General features: G+C 40.0%; 3 protein-coding genes across 3 annotated transcripts in view; 2 read left to right on the top strand and 1 right to left on the bottom strand.

The window, feature by feature from the left end:
* The window catches only part of fndc3bb (fibronectin type III domain containing 3Bb), a 57,681-nt gene extending 54,517 nt beyond the window's left edge, over positions 1-3,164 (top strand). Inside the window, exon 26 of the mRNA XM_076290554.1 lies at positions 693-3,164. Coding sequence (XP_076146669.1) covers positions 693-1,013 — 321 coding nt within the window. The 3' untranslated portion in view covers positions 1,014-3,164. The remainder of the gene's footprint in view (positions 1-692) is intronic.
* A 3,916-nt stretch (positions 3,165-7,080) lies between these two features.
* Positions 7,081-8,434, bottom strand: ghsrb (growth hormone secretagogue receptor b). The gene is made up of 2 exons (XM_076291314.1): positions 7,636-8,434; positions 7,081-7,385 (listed from the first exon to the last, which is right to left on the bottom strand). Exons 1-2 carry the CDS (start codon positions 8,432-8,434, stop codon positions 7,081-7,083), a joined length of 1,104 nt encoding a protein of 367 aa, XP_076147429.1.
* A 9,615-nt stretch (positions 8,435-18,049) lies between these two features.
* pld1b (phospholipase D1b) overlaps positions 18,050-22,546 on the top strand; it is a 41,488-nt gene continuing 36,991 nt past the window's right edge. The window contains exon 1 of the mRNA XM_076290553.1: positions 18,050-18,139. The gene's annotated coding sequence lies outside the window, so the exon portion shown is untranslated. The remainder of the gene's footprint in view (positions 18,140-22,546) is intronic.

Genomic DNA, 22,546 nt, shown 5'->3' with positions numbered 1-22,546 from the left:
GAGATCTCAAACAAATGACTCGTCTTGACACATGTTCTCTTCCATCCTCCCCCGTGGGCTCCTGTCCCTAATGGCTTACAGTAAATGATACACACTTACACACATACACACATATACACACAGACACACTTAAAAGTAACTTTTCTCATGTGAGTGTATTTAATTTGATTTAGAAGAAGTGCCAGTGTTTTCATTTCTCTCCATACTAAATGAAAACATTTTAGCATGTGTGCGCTGCACACCTTACCATGATGGCATCAAAAAATCATCAGTTTTTGTCCGATGGGTTAATTGAACCAAAGTGGCAGAGTGCTTAGAAGCGATATTAAATTTGCAAAGAGTACACTGGGAAACATTGACAACTCTGCATAATGGAATCTCTTGGCAACTTGTTTAGAGGAGTCAGAAAATACAAATATGTTGGTCTAAAATGTAGGGGTTGTCCTGGTCCTCATTTTAACCCCATATGTACACACACATATACACACACACACACCACACAGGGCATGTGTCCTCATAATACCCAGGTTTTCATTATCTGCTAGCCTTTATACTTGCACTCAAATGAAAGGCTGAAGACCCGCTATGGAGGAAGGCTTTGAAGAACTCCCTCTTTAACATAGCTGAGCTACTAGGCTACCTGAGATTTCAATCAAGTCTCCTCTTTTGTCCCTCCCGTGTCATGGGCGCAGGTGTTCAAGGGAGAGGAGACATGCTTCCAGCTCTTCAGCCTGCAGTGGAACACGGACTACCGCCTCCGCGTGTGCGCCAGCCGCCACTGCCCAGACACCGCGCAGGAGCTGAGCGGCGCCTTCAGCCCGTCAGCCCACTTCACGCCACGCCGCCTCGAGCCCACGCTAGCCTCCGAGGCCAGCGCCGTCGCCACCCCGGCGGCCGTCAAGGCCTTCGGGGTGACCTCCACAGACGGACAGTTTGCCACCCTCATCGTGGTGGGCCTGTCCTCTCTCTCCTTCCTTCTGGCCTTCCTCCTGCAGCTCTTTCTCATGGAGTAGGGCTGCCCAACCATTGGGTGATGTAAAGGGAAAAAACAAACAAACATGAAATGATGGGATGGAAAGAAAGAGAGGATGGAAACTTGAGGGATGTTTCTTTATATATAAGAGGGCACACTGATCCTCACATATAGATTTATATATAAATATATATATAATATTTGGGATATTTTTAAAAGTCCAGTTTTTTTTACCTGTTATAGTCTCCTATACGATTCCATTGTCTGTACGTCACATTCCATTTTTTCTGTGTTTTAGCCCTTGTATCTGTCTGTAAGTTGTTTTTATATGTCTGAGGAGTGGGATTGTAGTGCGTCTGTGTGGCGCCAGTTTTAAAACCACAATCCTACAAAAAAAAAGTTTTACAAAAGTATTTTTATACTTTTTTATGGTTTTTAGGTCCATGACTGAAACAAAAAATGTTCTATTTTCTACATCGGAAATTGATGCTTGGTCCTATTTCTCCTCTAAGCTTGTTCTCTAAGTGTATTTATATATTTGTACTGTTATATTGTCTATGTTACAGCTTTAACATTTGATGGCTGAAGGGATTATTAAAGGAGGCTTTTGGGTAAGATGGGACCCGGGGGCTTCGGTGTGCTGGAGTGCTTGGTTTGAATTAAACCAGTCCTCTGTGTATCCTCTATCTAAGCTACCTGCTAGGTGGGGGCTTATAATACTAGCTGCCCAGGTAAAGTCAGCTGACAAGATTAAATCAACTCCCAGAGAGCAATGTAGATGAGAAATATAAACCAGCCAACCATCATAAACCAACCCAAACCTTGTTTGACTTGGGTTGGCACCCTCCTAGTGATAAAATACTGCATTGCGAATGTATAAAAAAGGGAAACTGTCCTTGAGCCCAGAGTCTAATCATAATCATCATCATCAGCGTTGATCAGTCCCAAAGAGTTTCACCGAGCAAACCCCTTAGTGGTGGCACGAAGCCTGGAATGTACCTCAGGGACTCGTGTTCGAAGGGGGCGACCGACAGCCTCGCGTTCCAGGGTGGCAGTGTCCAGCCCCGTGCCCACTCTTATCTTTCCTAGTGATTTCATTGGCGTGTTTCTGTCGCTTCTTTTGTCTTCAGTCATTTCAGCCTTAAGACTCAGCTCTGCTGCCTGATCTTCTCGTAGCCTTACGCAGTGAGTATAGCCCAAGACTACAGTACACCCTCTTAAAGTTTACTAGCTCAGTCATACCTTAACCAAAGTTAATGAGCAATTTTGTTAGGGTTTTATTTATGCTATATATTGCATACCGTACTTTATAATGCAAATCACAGTGCAATCTTCATTTATTTATTTCTTTAAAAAAAAAAATCAAAAGAACCGTCATACATATTTTCTCATGTAGCATGTCATATTTTACCATTTTTTTGTTATGATTTCAATTTACATATATTTTATATTTTTCAAATAGAAATGGCATTCCTAACATTTTTAATCTTATTCATGTTTTAGACCTGTCATTGATGTTTTTTTTTTTATAATGCACATCTGTCCAGATAATGAAGTGAATAGGTGCTGTTTGCAAATGATGTACACCCATCCTTATTGCTGAGACCCACACACATGGCATTATGTTCTTAATCAAAAGGTAACGTGTGGAGAGCCATAACAATACACTCAGCTTGAACTGATAACACGTTCCTGGAGTTTGGATTCTTTTTTTCTGTCCAAGTTGTGACAATGAGTTGTTAGTCTTGACAAATGATCTGTGAAAGAGCAATGTTGTCTTAACCCAGACTTAACCCCAGCACACTGACCTTTTCTTTTTTTATTGGCGTCAATCAGTTTTGTATTATAAGAAAGTTTTCTTGAATTTTAATATTGACACTTGAAGATTTGTTTATCTTTCCTTGAAGATGTCTTGAAAATGTTACCCCTAAAAGATGTTTTTTATGATAACTTGAGCTTAAAAGAAAATTCATTCCATATTGCCATTATTTTTAACTATAATCAATTGATATTTTTTAGAGTTCATCAATAATTGTACATTGTAATCATAGACATCATATAAATACTACCATATCAACTTTAATGTATAGATTTTGAAAATACTACCCTTTGTATTTAAGATGATTATGTATCTGTAGCATATATGTAATATATTTATGCACAATAAATGTTTAATTTTTTTTCTCTTGGATATCTGACCTCCGTTGCCTTAGACTTTACAGTGAAAAATGTTGTCAGTCAGAATTCGTCCAGTTCCTTCAACCAGCGTTAGACAGATGTCCACAGATTCCTGTGGCTCATTGTACTAGAGCATTGTTTCTTCAGTGCTCACTGATGTTTGAGTATACCTCTTCCCCAGCTCCTGAAGTGTTGATAAGACTTCAGTTTTTTATTAGCCATGCAGGCAAACTCAATTTGTGCATAACACATAAACCTGACACCAGAGCCCATATACTGAGGTGTCTGATGTATTCGCCCCACGGACTTGGCCTTTTTATGGTCAGTTTCACTCTCAGAAGGGTCAGCTGAGGATACTGATGGTGGGCAGTGAGAACTATGCTATGGGCAGAAAACTCATCTTTGACCAGAACCAGAATGCCCCCCCCCCCCCCCACACACACACACACACATCTTTAATGATATTGGAAAACGGTGTTGCTGAAAAACCTTGGATACTGACATTCAGAAAGAGTTTAAAAAATTATTCTGGGGTGAAAACTAGATTATGATAGGCAAATACTCTGATTTTAATGAATAAAAATACACATGCCATTTCAAATATACACTCTTATTAATACTGGACATTTCAAACATTGTTACATGTCTTGCATTAGTACACATTGTCTGTGCTTTTGCAGAAATAGCCTACAGTGCTTTTGGCTTACTGGAGGTTTACTGAAATGTTTGCCATTCAAGCTGTACAAATATGAACATGTCTTACAAAGTTGATGTAGCATAACAAATGTCATGGGTGCTTTGTAGCCGGAACCAAGCAAAGGCAAAACCCAAATGAGAGAAAACTGCTTTCCACATCTTTATAACTAAGCCAGGCCATACGTTTTAAGCAACATCAGACACCAGCAAACATTGAAAGAATGATGACAACAAATGCCTGTTTTTCTCCAAATGTGTCATCATTTTAAGTGCACTTTTCCACGATGTAAGCTTACAAACAAAAAGCTCACGTTTTTGGTGGAAACAACACAGCATCAAGTGATAAGCGCTCAGTGGCCTGATCCCTGACAGACATTTTGACAAATCTATTTACATAAACATACATCTACAGTGCTCACATTGTCATCCAGTGTAAAGTATCAATTTAAGGCATTTTCAAGTATGTGTATGCTACGGTATGTGTGTGTGCATAATTTCCATCCGCTTAAGTTTATGGCATCTGCAATACAAATGTTTCATTCACTCCCATCCGAAGACAGGTCCAAACAGATACACAATAAAAAGCAAGCCAGTGATAAAACACAGCCTAGCCATTACCAACTTCAACTGGCCAGTGGCGTATGAAACACACCTTGTTTTAGTTGTGCTGATGAGAAGCGCTTATGGAGAAATAATTGGGTTCGATTAAGTGATCAATTCATATGCCACGAGTGTGAGTAGGGTTTGTAGCTACCTGCGACACTCCTTCGGAGGCCGAACCACAGCCGTCAGTAGGCCTATTTCTTTAACAACCCCACGATCACGAGTGTCATATTGCTTTTATACAGCAGTTCTACACCAATAGTCAATTTCAAAGACTTCAGTTTAACAACAATTGTGGTTCGTTTTGTTTGATTTTTGTTCGGTCATCCTCATCCCCCCCAAAATAATTTCAGTCAGGCTGGCTACAATAGGCATGTAACTGAAGTGTTCGGTTCGCGGAACTGCAGTGGCCTCTTTGGCAGGGAATAATAATTGGTATAATTAGTAATAATAATAATAATGAATTATAATAATAACAATATTCGATTGATAATGACAAGGATTAGAATGGAATCTATTTCGATCCACAATGTCAAACCCATCAACCCATAATACAATCTGAGACGCGCTCCTTGCGCTCAAACCACGCAGCATAGCTGTCAACATTGAGCTTTGAAAATAAGGGAGATTTCCCGGGTTTCTCACGCAGAATACGGGAAAATGTCAACATTCGTCCCCCAACGTTGGAAGGGTTGCAGTATTAGTCCGTTTCATAATTGCAAGCTCGTGCATTGGTCAGCTAAACAATACAACAAAGTAGCCTACTTTATTTACGCCTAACAACAGCCTATATTAATTTGGTCAACGTTATACAGCCCTAGCAAGGCTAAAGTTCTGTAGCCTAATCGATGGCCCTGTGCGCTGTCATTCTCTCTCCTGCGCAAACAAAATGTGTGCGTTCCAAGTAGCCTATAGTGCGTAATTCTTCTTCATAAAGTTGAACAAATGCATTTGGTTATTTTAGAGATTTTAGAGAGTAAATATAAATAGCCTGTCATGCAGTTTATGGGCTTTAGTGCAGAGTTGGGAAGTTATGGTAGGCCAACTTGGAGTGAATATACAAACAGGGGAATTCTTTCTCCACTCGTAGCTGAGTGGTAGGTCGATACACACAGCGTTCGGCCGTAGCCTACACTATGCAGGTGCCACTGAATCGTGCTCTCGTGCATCTTAAATAGTCTCACTGTCGCCTTCAAGCAAGCAATACGATGCTTTGAAAACATCTGTTTCGTTGGAAGGGCAAGGGTGTAGCAACAGGACAACAGTACAGAGACTGACAAGTCCGATGGTAGAGCTAATGTTATGAGATTGTTAAAATACGGGATATTTACGGGAAAATATTAAAACGGGAAGACAGCGGGAAAAAAGTTAAAATACGTGAGAAACCCGGAAAAAACGGGAGGGTTGACAGCTATGCCACGCAGTAGGCCTATCCGTGCACTGCAAGTGATGCGGGCAGGCAGCAATCGGTGTATCGGTGATAAAACAAATCAGGAGTAAGGAATGATAATAGCTTTGTCTTTGTTAAGTGGTTATCCCATATATTGTAACCTTCTCATCCATTTTAATATTTCATTGAGTATCCCCAATATTTCAACCTTTCTTATCAACATAACTCGACTGATCATCAGTAGGCTAGGCTGTGTTCTTGCGACACCTCTCCTGTCTAGTGTATTGTCTTTGGTAATGCAGGATAGTGTATCAAATCATTATTGATATGGCTGCCTGTGGTGACTTCGATTAGACTCAACCACTATTGACCCTAGATGGACAAAGAAAAATATAAGGTTACACTTTACAGTAAGGGTACATGAATTATTATGAATTAATGCATTAATTAATTCATGATTTATGTATTACTTAATTCCTTAATATCTCACAAATCATCATGAATTTCCATTAGTTCATATTCTGTCATTTGTGACCTCATACATGAACAACACATCAACTAAAGCATTAAATATGGTGGGCACATCATTATGATTAATGATTTATTAAGAATGATCATGATGATTTATTTTTCTGCTAAAAATGTGGTCATCACTACTCAAATTCTGATTTAAACATAACTTGTGCAGTTCTCTAAACACATGCCATTGTTCACACTTTAGTTGAGGGGTCACAAGCATGATGAACTCATGAGTAATTAACCTTACATTCATGTAATCATGATGATCATGCTTAAGAAATCTTTAATCATAATGATGTAGCCAACGTACCTAATGCTTTAGTTGATGTGTTGTTCATGCATGAGGTCATGAATAAGAGACTGAACCTATGTCAATTCCTGATGATTCATAAGATATAAAGGAATGAAGTAATGAATAAATCATGAATTAATTAATGCATGAATTCACGATAATTCATGTACCCTTACCGTAGAGTGTTACCAAATATAAATTAATTAATTGGGGGAGGGGGGGGGGACGGACGGACGGACGTCTAGTTAACCCTCTATGGCCTATCATCAGTTGTAAGGACAAGTCGATGACTCCATGACATGCTCCTCCCGACTCCCAAATACCTCGAAGGTAATCGATAAAGACCAGGCGTTTTCATGTAAAGACCAGGCGTTTTCATGTTCCTCTGCTCCGATAACTTTCCCAAATTCAGGTGGACGCCGGGGTTCCTCAAGTACTGCCACTCGATTCTCCCCATCCAGTCGCATTCTCTGTTTTGACAGTTGCAGATACAGACCTCTCTGAATGCTTCATTCTAAACAGTTTACATGCTGCTATCCTGTATTTCTTGGACATAATATTGTATAGAATAGGGTTTATAGCCGCGCTGAGGTAAAACAGCACAAACGACACCAAGGTGCAGTACTCGCTGATCTGAGAGATGAGAGGTGAGTTGGCCTCTGATGATTTGGAGGAGAGATAGCGTCCCAGGTGGAAAGGTAGCCAACAGAGGATAAATGCAATTACTACCACCACTGTCGAAGAAATTGAAAACACAAGTTACATTAATGGACACGCGACCATCGAGCGTGCATAAAACCATTAACCATTTCATTTATCAAAAAAACATTAAAATAACTATTTTGTGCAATGTGAGGCGTGACATCAATTAATGCATTAGCCTAAATTTACGTGGTAATGGAAAGCCATTGCCTACCTATTCATGGCCAATAGCTACATCTCCTGTTCAATAATGTGCATAGACAGAGATATCTGGGTCCTTACCTAACATCTTCACAGTTTGCTTATTACTTTTGTCCCGGCTGGAAATATTCTGCGCAAACGGATGTCTTTTTCTTCTCCACAGCCGTCTCCCAATAAGGCTGTACAGAACTGTCAAGCACAACACAGGCAGAAAAAAGAAGACTCCAGAGACCCACACCATCATGGTTAGAAGTCCGGAGCGGATGGCATACTCCGTGAAAGTGCATTCATTTGTCTCAAATGGGTTTGTCCCATTTACATGCTTAACTCCAACAATAACGAATATTGGTCCCGCGCTGCAGCAAGCCACCAGCCAGAGCACGACTATGACACATTTCACGCGTCCTTTCGTGACTGCAACTTTGGCTTTAAGCGGGAAACATATTGCAAAATATCTCTCCACGCTCAGCGCTGTGATGTGCAGGATGGTCGAATAAGTACAGCACTCGCTGACGAATTGAAATAGCTTGCAGAGTTCGTCCCCAAAATTCCATGGCCGATAACGCCAGATTCTGTACAGGTCCAGAGGCATACACATGAAAATCAACAGGTCCGAAAATGCCATGCTAGACAGGTAAATGTTTGTGGTCGTTCGCATGTCTTTGTATTTAGTGACCACAACAATGGTCATTAGGTTCCCTGTAACCCCCACAAGGAATAACAGAGCACAGGTTACAGTTATCGCAGGCAGTAAAGACACCGGGAAGAGTTCTACCGGATACTCGAAATCCCTCAAGGTCTCATTTTCATTGTCTGTGACCTCTGCATCGCACAAGCTGAGACTAAGCATGCAGCTTGAGTTGTTTGTCCAGTTGGTCATTACGGTGAACCACTGGTTAGTTTCAGTTTGGAAGAATCTATCTCTCAACCCATTTGGTGTACAAACTTAGGCAATAACCTATCTTCTGAAAAAGTAGCCAAATGTTTTGAAATGATTCTCAAGAAAGATAAGATAGCCCATCTTCACATCTTGCATGCGCGCCGGTTTCAAGGTTTTCGGAACTACATTGTGACAGACCATCTACACAAAGCAGTTCCATTACAAGATTTCCAAGATTCATATGATTTTCAAGTTCATTTTATGTCAAAGCTCTCCAGAATGTTCCATGAACACCAAAGAATGAAGAGGACTGAAGACTGAAGAGATGTAAAACAGAATAGAAGTTTGCGTCCTTACAGCAAACCTGCTCGCTCTACACTGAGCGTCTTCAGTTCCGTGAGGAGATCCGTATGGACACCTTTGGCTAGACATGCGCAGATTGCGCGCAAAGCCTTTCCTGTTAAATACATTTCCTTTTGCGTATTGACACCCCATGTGTTAGTACGAATCAATTCACAATATTAGCCCGACTCATAAAGACCTGGAGTAATGGTAGTAAGGTGACAAGATACAAAGTTCATTTTATACCACCATCTTTATATCCAGGATTGATTCGTAACATTTTAGAAATGTTCTTTGTCAGATGTTTTTTTTCCCTCCGATAGACTTAAATTATAATACATTTGAAACGATGGAAATATTTGCGCAAAGATGTCCAAAATAGACAACTTCATCCACACTGAGGGATCAGGAGCGGACATCATACGTAAGGTTGCTGCCATCTGGTGTTGAGAAGCATCCTAGTACATCTTCCACTTACAGATGTAAACTGCATCTATGTAACACATTTGCATTGTTTGTTTTGATATTTGATCAGAATTCTGATCATGATAAGTTTGTTTTTGATTATGTTCAGTGTCAACCGTGGATTTCGACATAATGGAGTAAGTCGAATAGGCCTATATCACTGGTTTAGGACGCACGTCGTCCTCACTCAATATTTGTAGCCTTAATTCTGTGTTTGACACCATCAGTTGTAAACGTTACATTTGGACGTTTCGTCTTTGGCTTAATCTATTTTGTAAGCTGTAGGCTATTATTTAGCTGCCATATTGTTTCAGTGCCCGCTGTCCAGGGTACTGAAAGTGAAATGTGGGGAACAACCGTTCGTGCTTTCTAGCCAATGCCCTCCTCTGAGTTACTATACAATCTATAGTAACAGACTGGATAGCTCTACTGTTTTAAATTAACGTGACATCACAGTCTCACAAAAAGTGAGTATAGTCAGGACCCGACCCTTTGAGCTCGCAATAGGAAATTTGGACAAAATGTAATGCGTAGAAATTTAGATAACATCTAGTAGTGCATAAAGACTTCTCGGTTTTTTGTTTTGCTTCCAGATTTCAGTGTGTCAAGGAGTCGAGAAGTAGATGTAATATAGTAGACTAGGCTGCCTTTGCAGTAATTGCCCAATTGCATGCAGACCCAAGTTTAACTGGCATGCGAATTCATAAATTACCACTAGGTGGAGTAAGCTAATACCAGAGACAGGAATCTATTCGGTTACTGGTGGCACGAGTAAAGCACATGTGGCAAGATTCCCTCTAAAACAGACGCAAGGGCGTAGGTTTGGTCTTAGCTTTGGTGGGGACACATCCCCAACTCCTGTTGTCGCAATACCAACATTATTGTTTCAATACCAATACTAAGTGAAGAATCTCGATACTTTTGCGATTTTTAAAAATTTGATTTGGTTTGTGTGATTTCATTCACATCAGTGGCAATCATGGAATTTGATTGACCCTCCACACACACACACACACACACACACACCACACACACGCATACACACATAGAAAGTGGTTATCATCAGTGTTGGGAAAGTTACTTCAAAATCGTAATGTATTATGTATTACTCATTACTGTCATTTCAAAGTAATTTGTTACATTATAATATTACTGTATCTGAATTGTAAGGCATTACACTACTATTGTATTAGCCTACTTTTAAGTTACTTTTACCAAAATATCTAGAAATATGGATTTGGAATTCTAAATGCAGTTTATTATGCTCAATGCAGCTCATTGCACTTCTAATGGAGGGCGATGTGGTATAACATAATGACTGAGCTAGGCTTAAGGCTAACAACAGTAGAATGCAATAGGCGCAGTGATGTCTCATGATGCAATACAAGGAACAATCATAGCCAGAATTTTGTTAAAAGCAGACCAAAGGTCAAAGTCTGGTCAATTGTGATAGAAATGCTGTAACTTTAGGCTTAACCTAAGATTAACCTAAGTATGTCATCATATGGCCAACTATAAGGATGTAATCTGCCTGTTCTCATGGATGGGTAGTATTTCTGAAACATGTAATATGTATTTCAAATACAAAATAGTATTTTGTCATTTGTATTTTATTGAGTTGAAGGAGATGGCTCTGAATTTAGTATCAAAATACTTTATTGGTGTGTATTTTTGCATTTTAAAAATACTGCAAAATACTATATGTGAAAAACACTAAAATGGTAGATCCTACACACAGGTGTAATGAATAATTGATAATTAGGCAACAATGGTTTATGTTTACCGCAATCAGTTAATGTGAGAACAGCTGTGTTTAACGACACTCTCAGCTTTTCAGTGACGGCTATTGCTGAACCGGTGTTCCAGTTTAGATGGTGAACAGTTTAACTGGTGATATTTGCATAAAATCAGTGAATATTCAACAAGACCCTGCCTACTTCTTAATCTGCTCTGCCTCCGATAGTGCAGGTTTATATTAGGCTACATTTTCGCGAAGTGTTTGCAAGTGAGACAATATAACGGATATCGCTGAAAACATCACCAGTGTATGTCTAATACATGTCCGTTTAAGCAACATAGGCCTACTGAATGAATGGAAAAAAATAAAACTAGCTGGGATTCGAACCACGCATGGACAAGAAAGTTGATTGGATTAGCTTCTACATCGTCTATATCACTACACTACGAGCCGCTGAAATTGATGCCAGATTTCTATGTATATATTGAACTGTTAGTCAAAGTTAACACAGGTTAACATAAGTGAGAAATATACGCCCATGTTAACTGGTGGCATTTAACATGGGCATGTGCAAGCCTCAAAACAACAAAATAGGTACCAAAACCTAACTGATGTACAACAAACTGGCATGTCCCACTAACACTTTATTCCGTTTTGGGGGTTAATTATATGAAATACGTCAGTCATGTGCAAACATTATCATAACTTAGTGTCACGTCTCGGTGAAGTTATGCAGTGAGCTGTCTAATGATTTGAAGTGAACACATGAAACTTATTTTCTCTGAGTTAAATATTATTTAATTTGTTGGTCCTAATTTAACGACACAAAATGGTTATCATGGTAGCATATATTACAAAACTTTGATGAGAGAGTTTGATGACAGATGTTGCTGTTTCAGATTCCCACGTAGCCTAAATTAGAAAATAGTTTAGCCTACTTACTGCTCGTTCAGCAGCCTGTTGCAAAACATTCACTTAGCCTAGATGTTTGCTATAATGAATATCTTGATTGATTGACAAATAAGCTGTCAGAACATAGACCTACATTCATTTAATAGGAACACCATGCTATTGCATAGATACAAAATAACCAGTGGTGCAATTGGTTAGCAGGGTGGACTATTGCTGCTAGCTTGCTATTTTAGTGAGCAGTTTGAGGCCTAAGTGATCTTCATAATTTTTGCTTTCTGCACAAAAAACGAGCAACGTCTGATGGGGTCATTTGTTACTGTTTGTGATGCAAAATTACTGAGGCAAAATTAATCTGCATTATTCAAGGCATGCATTCGCTGTGTTTGCTCATGTTATAGGCTATCACCAGTTAACATGGACATCAGGATAGCTAGTAAGCTAGTAGACTAGTCTAATAGACTTATAACAAGTGTTGCTCTCTGTGGTGTAGTGGTGATAGTGCTTACTGCTTAGAACATTTTGCCTCAGTGAGACTCATGTTCGAAACCCAACAAAACCTTCGCTGATTTACTTTGACACATTTCCTGTTTGCACAACATTTTGTGTGGATGTTTAAGCAGACATGCATTATACATAGCGATTCCCGCATGTTTTCGGCAAGATCTTGCTTCATATTCTGTCACGCACTGTAGGCTTGTGAAAATGTGAATCTCCAGCACTGGAAGGGCGGAGGCAGAGCAAAGCGTTGTTAACAAGTAGGCAGGGTCTTGTTGAATATTCACGGATTTTATGCAATATCACAAGTTAACCTGCTCACCATCTAAACTGGAACACCGGCAACCCAGGTTACAAGTCCGAAGCGCTAACCAGTAGGCCACGGCTGCCCTGAAGCACTGGTGTGAAGTCGTACTCAAGTAAAGATGAGCAAGTTTACCTGTGCAACTTCACATAAGGACACCGACAAAGGCAACAATGTCCTATTGGCTCCATGCCGACCTTTAAAGGAACACGCCACCCAAAATCAGTAGTAATATATGTACCTTAACTTTCACGAGTTGAGTCGTACCTCTCCCGCGTCGGTATGTGCACTCAAACGCTCTGGCGCGCGGCGCGAATGTGTTAGCATGTTGCTATGCTAGCGGGCTCTGGTGGCCGTAGAGAGAGTAAGATGGCATTAATCAAACACATCCACGTTTTCCCTACTTAAATACAGTTGCACAAGTAGTTGATTAAAAATGTTAGGGCACACAACATGAAACGTGACGATTTTCCAAGCGAATAAAGAGGAGAACTACAATGTCTGGCGCAATAGCACTTGGGAGTACTTCAACCTAGGTACAGTAGTAATATTAATTAACACCTAATTGTAGATCCTATTCACCACAGAGTTTAGAATCCATGCTTGATCGACCCCTCAGCCTCCCCCTCCCCTCTGAGCGAGAGAGAGGCACACACACTAGAGATGCGCTGATGGGCTATTATTTCAACCATAACTGCATAGCAAAACTGAATCCATCCATCAGCAAAGTTTTTTGACCAATTTTCAAAACCGCACCCGCCCGCCATCTGTTGTGTTTATAATGTATATGGGATGTTTTAAATGTAGCCTATATGGGATGCAGCGCTGCTGACGTGAGGCTAGAAAGCTCTTGCCTGTTCTTTCTAGAAAGACTGATCCAATGCAGCAAATATATTAAAAGGCTAAAGTCCTACATTGGCTATGTTGTAGCCTATATCCCCAGAATATCAGCAGCAAACTCTCTGTCTCGCAAAACAGTCTCCAAATAAAACGCACATCGGCCTGTTGCCTAGCCTATCTGTGTGCCAATATAGCCTATCGTCCAAAATGCTTGATTGCATTGCATTCTCCACATTTTTAGCTAAATTTTCATGTACCACATCAGCGTTTTTGTTCAGTGAATCTTTTGTAAATTGCTTTACAATTACCGTCGGGCCCTTGTCAGCAGCCTTCGGCTTGACTCTTGCCACTATTCACTCCTTCGTCTTCAACATTCCCTGTAGAATTCTCAATATTTTTGGCCTCAATGTGTCCAGTTACATAGTCTGTCTGTTCTTAGTCTTGGATTTTGTGAAATAAATGTCTAAATATCACCTGTTTGCTGCAGCTTCGGTCTGCACGTCCTTTTAAAACAGCATCTTTTTCTCTCTCGAGCATTTAATCTGCTGCCGGCTTGTCTCTCCACGTCGTCCAAAATGCTTGATTGCATTGCATTCTGCAATTTTTAGCTAAATTTTCATGTACCAAATTTTCATGTACCACAAGTTGTCAGCAGCCTTCGGCTTGCCTCTTGCCACTATTCACTCCTTCTTCCGATTATTTCTGAGTCATCTACAAGATGTTTACACACACACACACACACACACACATTCACCTCAGTAAATAGAACTTCAGTAAATAGACTTCAACCTGTGCTATATCCTAGATGAGACTGCCTGGGTTATTTTGTTTCGATATCAAACACATAGTAATTGTAGCCTTCAGGGAATAGGCATTTAAAAGAGAGACAGAGAGTGATATGACTCATATGACTTCTACAAGCTCAATAGCATCCACAGCAGAAAAAAGAAGGTAGCCTATGGAAAAAAAGTCGGAAAACTTAGAAGGCAAGCAAGCAAGTTTGGCGGTTATAATGTGAACATGCACGTTGCACTGTTGTGCGGTGGACTTTCGGAATGAATGGAGTCGGCGTTTCTTTAATATCGAGGCGCTAGTTTGTCCGATCATCATGAATTGCGCTGTCAAAAGACGCGCTCTATTCCCATGCAGTCAAAATTAATGGGAGTCTTCAGAACAGGCTTGTCATAGTGTCACCCTGACATGCCAGTGCGTAAAGTAATGTGAATGACTTGTTATTTTATCAAGGATTTCTTTCTTTTTGCAAAAAATAAAGTACAATAGGCATTAATTAGTAGGCCAGCAGCATGTTGAAATTATGTGCCAAATTGCGTTTTTTATTACAATGATAAAATTGTAATAAGGGCGTGACCGAAGCTGAAGAAAGCCTGGCAATAGGCCTAGGCCCGACGGTAATTGTAAAGCAATTTACAAAAGATTCACTGAACAAAAACGCTGATGTGGTACATGAAAATTTAGCTAAAAATGTGGAGAATGCAATGCAATCAAGCATTTTGGACGATAGGCTATATTGGCACACAGAATAGGCTAGGCAACAGGCCGATGTGCGTTTTATTTGGAGACTGTTTTGCGAGACAGAGAGTTTGCTGCTGATATTCTGGGGATATAGGCTACAACATAGCCAATGTAGGACTTTAGCCTTTTAATATATTTGCTGCATTGGATCAGTCTTTCTAGAAAGAACAGGCAAGAGCTTTCTAGCCTCACGTCAGCAGCGCCGCATCCCATATAGGCTACATTTAAAACATCCCATATACATTATAAACACAGCAGATGGCGGGCGGGTGCGGTTTTGAAAATTGGTCAAAAAACTTTGCTGATGGATGGATTCAGTTTTGCTATGCAGTTATGGTTGAAATAATAGCCCATCAGCGCATCTCTAGTGTGTGTGCCTCTCTCTCGCTCAGAGGGGAGGGGGAGGCTGAGGGGTCGATCAAGCATGGATTCTAAACTCTGTGGTGAATAGGATCTACAATTAGGTGTTAATTAATATTACTACTGTACCTAGGTCGAAGTACTCCCAAGTGCTATTGCGCCAGACATTGTAGTTCTCCTCTTTATTCGCTTGGAAAATCGTCACGTTTCATGTTGTGTGCCCTAACATTTTTAATCAACTACTTGTGCAACTGTATTTAAGTAGGGAAAACGTGGATGTGTTTGATTAATGCCATCTTACTCTCTCTACGGCCACCAGAGCCCGCTAGCATAGCAACATGCTAACACATTCGCGCCGCGCGCCAGAGCGTTTGAGTGCACATACCGACGCGGGAGAGGTACGACTCAACTCGTGAAAGTTAAGGTAAGAACATATATTACTACTGATTTTGGGTGGCGTGTTCCTTTAACAGAAAAAATGTCAGATATCTCAATGAACCACAATGACATCAATAGATGTAAGGTGTTGGGTGTGTTTGAATTCCCTTCCTTGTAGCATACTTATCTGCACTCCACAGTGGGGAGAAGTTCACCTTGTTTAATTAAATAACAATTCTATTTCCTTATTAGCTGCATACTTGAGGTTGGAGATATTAAGGCATGTCAAGTTTCTCACATACTGGAACTTCAAGACACATAGCCTTATGATTTTCTTATTCAGTTCTGCACTGGACTTGAATTACGAAATTCGGCACAGAAACATAATTATGATTTTGGCCTATTGATTAATGTGGTTAAGTATAAGTATACTCTTTTGATCCCGAAAATGTAATCTCTGCATTTATCCCAATCCGTGAATTAGTGAAACATACTCAGCACACAGTGAACACACACTTATCCTGGCGCAGTGAGCTGCCAGCAACAACAGCAGCGCGGGGTTAGGTGCCTTGCTCAAGGGCACTTCAGCCGTGCCTACTGGTCGGCGTTCGAACCGACAGTCCGAAGCGCTAACCAGTAGGTCGTATGGGATAAGCATCAGCTAAATGTAAATGTAAATTCTTGAATTATTTTTAATTCTGATCACACTACATGAACTTGCATACGGTATACTATTTAGTATGACAGGGGCCAAATTGTATTGTTTTTTACTATATAGTTTTAATAGGCTAAATGTTTGGGATAAAAAAGCTTTTTTGCAGTGCTTCCATACTTCCTTGAAAAAAGTATTTTGAGTATTTTCTAAATACAAAAATACAGTATTTTATTTTGATACATTAAAAATGAGGGTAGGCCTATTAGGTATTTTATTTTGAAATACATTCTGATGTATTTTTGTCCATCCCTGTCTGTTCCCAGCATTAGCACAACACGGCGATGGTTAGCTTGTCACCTGTGACGATATCTAGGCCTAAGTGACTGACCTATCTGGGTGCGTTTGGAGATGCCTCATGAACGTTGTTGAATAGGCTTATTAATTTATCCTGGTGCCACACACCTTGCATGTCGCTGTTCGCTTATTTCCTCAGTGCATGAAGTTATTGTAACCGAAAATAATAATAAAAGGCACAACTCCGGGAGGATTTCTTGTCGCCATGGTCAATGCATTTTTTTTATACAGTATATCTGTGAGTGTGCGCACATGCGTTACGTTGCACATTATGGCAAAGGGGCCATGCCGCTCGTTATACGTTTTCCAAAGTATTCTGTATGTAGCAATAAAATAAAATAGTAATACATGAATATATTTAGATTTTAAAAAAGCAATAATTGCATGAAATACAGCTTGTTCAGGAGTCTCGAAGCTCGAGTCAGAGTCAAGTCTGAAGTCTTTTGAGTGGAGTCGTAAGTCAAGTCTGAAGTCATTGTTTTTGCGACCTCACTGCTTTTCAGCCAATCAATGACGTTTCTTGTACTGTAGTCCATGGCTGTCGGAAGGATCAGCAGCACAAATAAGTTCGCTAAAATATTGGTGGGGACAATTTTGTCATCTTAAAATTTTGATTAGGACTAGTCCTTAGCGTCCCACCCTAAATCTACGCCCATGAACAGACGTGATCAGTTGACATTTAGTTGTGGAGTACAGCTGTGTTTGTTAAGAATTCGGTTTGTCCAGGTCGAACGAACCTGTGCTGGAATGGATGACGTCCCGAGGAATGTTAGGACAAGTCGCAGTTAACCTCAGTGGCTTGGTGAGCCTTGTATGCGCATCCGTGAAACTGAAATTCAGTAGAAGGCACATCTTCGTGATTATTACTGCATGGCAACCCAGTGATGTTATTAAGTTGAATCACGCTCATTGCAGTTTTGGTACTCTCAGTGTCATGTATTGAACATTTCAGGATTGGGGTGAATATGTGTCCAGACTGCTAGACAGATGGTTCTTTAGAAATATGAGCTTCCTCACTTTTTCGGATGTCATAGGTTACAATGCACTAGATGCAACAGTAAATGTGATTTAACTAACAAACTACCGATAATAATACATAGGACTCGGGGGGCGCAGGAGTCCACTGTAGAATATACCCAATGCAGTCATTCAGAAATTGGTTTGGTTGTCGTTATCAGGGGCGGCACACAGGAATAGTATAGGTCCTCTATGAGTGGGCGGGTCCTTAGCTAAAGTCAGCGAGGAAGCAACAGCAGCCAGTGTTTGACATTCTTCCGGACGCATCTTCCTTGACAGTGGATTAAACATATGTTTTGAGATTTTCTTGATGTAAGTTTTTCCATCCAATCATTCTAACTATTCTGTCGTCTCGTCTTGATAACATGTTTTAGATGTATTCGCCATTTCAAAGTAATCTCATTATGTTTATTGCCGTGTTCATCATTTTCCTGATGGCATTGATTGATTGGCAACACTAGTTCATTGTCATGTAAGTGCTCTTCAGCCGAGGCAAACCTAAGCGAAGTAACTTGATGCAACACCGGTAAGACCACTTAAGAGTGTATTGATCTCACGTCAGACACCTAAAGACAGGTGGAGATGATTATTAACACACACCTTTACTCTTGCACCATGCTTGCCACTTGTCAACGACTTCACGTTGCAGTATGACGTTGCAGTATGACATTTTTTTGGTTGGTGTGTTTGTTGGTAAGTGAATTTGTGGCGAGGTGCTTAGGTGGTCTGCTAAAGTGATGGTGTTTGGCACATCCGGTATGAATTTATACGATGGCCAGTTAACTTCTAGAGAGGAACTAGATCTTTAACCACAGTTTCTCTCATGTGGCTTGTAAGATTTTACAGCTAGATATAGGCTAAAGTTTTTTTTAATCTCTAATAGGCTATTTATTCTTTGTTATCTAGTGCCTGTCTCCTTACTTGGTACCTGGCTCCTTTCTTACATGTTAAGGCAGAGCAAATGTATTTATATGGTGCATTTTTATTTATTGGGATAATTCAGTGAGGTAAACATTACATGGGTGTGTTCAGTTGACTTAACAGGCGTGGTGCAAGCCTTGCTCTTTGCCCTGGGATGAAGCTAGCTTTTGGATTGGGAGACCTGTAATCTCTGGCTCTTTATCCTGACTATCTGCCCACTCACTCCCAGCCAGGTTCAGGGCCTCTTGAGATAACCGGATAAGACAATGCAGTTCTCGATTATGGCCTTCCACTGACAAAGGGTATGCCATATAGGTTACACCTGTAATTGCCGACATGGTTGAGCATGCACGCACATACACACAAGATATACATACTAATATACACATGAAAACATGTTTCCACAAACTCACTATTGCACATGCATGCTCACGGTGTCACCTAACAGTAGAGCACACGAACATTGTGATCATCTGATTAACTCTTACACAGAGGTGGACGAAGCACACAATTCCTGTGAAAAGTGAAAGTATAGATACACCTTGTTGAATATTACTCCAATACAAGAAAAGTTGTTAAGTCAGATTTTTACTTAAGTTGAAGTACATAAGTACTTGCTCTTGGTCATTACTAAGGCATACAGTACATCATTTAGTCAGTCATAGGACTTGAACAGACCTTTAGTTCCTTTCATCCAACAAAAACATTTTACCTCATAACTTTTCAACTGTTCATACTATAATTTAAATCATTATTCATTCTCTGTTCAAAAATCTAAAAAATGTTCACTGCTGAACACAAAACTAGATAACTCAATTATGAGTATTATTTATTGTATAATGATGTAGGCTAAAGATTTAACTATGTGGTGAATGACTAATTTCATTCCAATTTCACAATAATCATGGAGGATAGCCTGGTTAACACCAAACTACTTCTCAAATCTCAACTGCTAACAGGTTCGCCTGGGTTCTCCCAGGCTTTAAGGAGGATGTTCTGATGAAGAATCTGTTCATCACCATCATTACCACAGCCAATTCAACCAAGTTCAAATTAAACTATTAAAAAAATTAAACTTCAAGATGGTCTATAGCATTATTGCATTTAAAGAATCAAATGTGATTTAAAGGAACCGTATGTAAGAAATGTAATTCAATTAATCATAAAATGGCCCTGATTTGTCACTAGACATTAGGAAATCATGCTAATTTCAAATACTTATATCACTGACAACAGTAGTCCGGCCAGGATATCGTAATTTAAAAAAGTGAAGTTGCAGCCCTCAACTGATGTTGATGTTTACATATTTGTGTTTTAGCCTGATCCGCCACCCTCCACCCATCTAGTAATCACAAAGTCAGTATGTTTCGGCATCTGGGTTGCCAGCTCTGCTCTAGTTACCACATCTGCGGTGTACACCGTTCTACAGTATTTTGAAAGTGATTGTAGTACCAGTTTTGGCCAAAATCCTACATACGGTTCCTTTAAAGTAATGCGTACTTCATGCTCATATTTCAAATGCAGTGGAGTCAAAAGTACAGTATTTGTCTTTCAAATGTAGTGGAGTTAAAGTCACAAGTCTCCAAAAAAATAATACTCAAGTAAAGTACAGATATTCAAAAATCATACTTTAAATGTACTTAAATGTACTTAGTTACTGTCAACTCCTGCTCTAACAGCATCAGACAGTCTCTTCAGACCCCTTTGCAAGACCTATTTTTGACATGAACATTGGAGATGAAAATCAGCCTATTTTCATATTTCACCCTGATACAAATGTGTTCTGTTCAGTTGCGTTTTTATGCAACAGTGTATGTCTCTGGTAGTAAGTGGCGAAAGTCATGAGACGGGAGTTTCGTAATTGAAGAACTCAGCTGTCCAATTAAAGTGTGAGGTGGGTTGAGATCAGCACATTGTTGTATTTTCTGGACCTCAGCCTAAGGCGTGCTAACTGGAGCTCACCTCATGGTGAAGCTTTCAAGGGTTCAGCTGGATCGAGAGTGTTCCTGTTACATTTACATTTAGCAGACCAAATACATTATATTACAAGGGCCACTGTCCCCGGAGCAACTCGGGGTTAAGTGCCTTGTTCAAGGGCACAGCGGTGGAAGCCGAGAATTGGACTTACAACTATTCTGGGTTAACCATCACGCTACCACTGCCCCATATCTGCCCTTATTCTCACTGAGCTGTGTGGGTTGAATTAGTGTGTTGCTTTTGTGGTCACCACTTGCAGATTCATTCCACTGCAGTCACTGTGCATCATTTCATGAGTGGAGATGCAGCACATTGATCTATGACTGCTTGATACTTCGACAAGGCACCATGTTGAAATGCTGGCACCATGTAGACTTCAGACATCTCTGTAATCTAGCAAAGGAGGAACTGGTGGCAGTTTGGTCTAAGGAGTGGTAATGTGTTATAGCTACAGCTCAGCAACAGGCAGGAAACTGTGTGGATCATGTGATATCCTACACTTAATATCATGTGTTTGTGTGTGTGTGGGGTGCAGACAAGGTGATGATGAAAGAATCGGGCGGGGGGGATTTAATGTTGATGAAGATGAGGTTCCTAGCTAAACACATGTACATTAAGTGTGTGGTGTTGGTACTTTGAAATAAATATATTTTATGTGAAGTTAAAATGGGCTCATAATAAGAATAATTTGATCTGCATCAAACTTTGGTAATTCATTCTGTAATATTTCCTTTCTGTCCTGGTGATATGGTAAAGACTCGGGATTCTTTGTGTTAGTAATTGGATTTTGCAATGCAGTATCTATAGATGTCACTAGGGGGCATAGATGTGTTTTTACATGTAAATCCTGCCCTCTAGTTTGAGTATCTCACTGATTATATTATAAAAGCTAGGCTATGTTGTAAATATCATCAGGGGGTAACTAAGAATTATTAAGCTATACAAAAGAGTGCTAGATCAAAGGTGCACTACTGTTAGACCACAGAGAAAATGATTTGTTGAGCAGTGAGCTGAATATAACACAAGGCATTGAGTTGATGCCATCTCTATTAATCATTCGTATTGAGCGTGTCTGCTGCGCTGGATCAATTCTCAGCAGCTTAAGGACATAGAGAGAGAGAGACGGTGTGGGTTGGGCAGAGAGATAGGAGACAGAATATATGGTTGGTCTTGGGTGCTTCAGTTGGAGAGGGACAGAAAGGCAAATCAAACTAGGTGAGGTGCTTACAAGGCTGCCTTATTGTCATTGATAGTAGGGAAAGATGCCAGCTCCACCTCCATTTGTAAAATGTTGTATAAACAACCAAGTGTATTTAGATTAATTAATGAATATATCACTGTGTCTAAGAAAGAAATGTTCTTAATATAAATTTTTTTTTAATGAAACATTTCATTCATGTTTCAAAATCCAGTCTGTTTTGCCCTTTAAGGTAAAGCTGTTTTTTTTTTTTTTTGTTAACTGGTCATTCTTATCTTGCCTTTGATCTTTTTCTATGAATTTTTACTGGTCATTCTTATCTTTCCTTAGTTGATCTTTTGCTATGGATTCTTGCAGAATTCACATTCTTGAAATGCTCGGACTGCAGTATATCATATGGTTCCACTAGGGGATGTGACTAAAAGACCACATGTCAAGTCTTCGGCATTCCTCTCACTTCAGTGTGTCATGTCACATGACTACTTAAAGATGTTTTCTTTGTGTGGGTGTGTATTATGATCAAAATATCATCTCCAAAACTCACCACACCACCTAGTCTTTGGGGATTTTCCATCCCAACAGCCCTTTCAGTACTGGCTTCTCTTGGCAATGAATGGATTACA

The sequence above is a fragment of the Alosa pseudoharengus genome, unplaced genomic scaffold, assembly GCF_046254945.1.
Source record: "Alosa pseudoharengus isolate Yale_2024_CS ecotype anadromous, Long Island Sound unplaced genomic scaffold, YU_APseudo_1.1 YU_APseudo_1.1_scf_18, whole genome shotgun sequence".
Classification (NCBI taxonomy): domain Eukaryota; kingdom Metazoa; phylum Chordata; class Actinopteri; order Clupeiformes; family Clupeidae; genus Alosa; species Alosa pseudoharengus.
The sequence above is the reverse complement of the archived record's forward strand: the minus strand, read 5'-3'. Positions and strand labels throughout refer to the sequence as shown.

What these genes read in the sequence shown, in the direction of transcription:
- ghsrb (XM_076291314.1), bottom strand. Translation starts at nt 8,434, where the DNA reads ATGACCAACTGGACAAACAACTCAAGCTGCATGCTTAGTCTCAGCTTG. An exon ending in GCAAACTGTGAAGATGTTAG is followed by an intron (nt 7,386 to 7,635) that starts GTAAGGACCCAG and finishes TTTCTTCGACAG; the next exon opens with TGGTGGTAGTAATTGCATTT.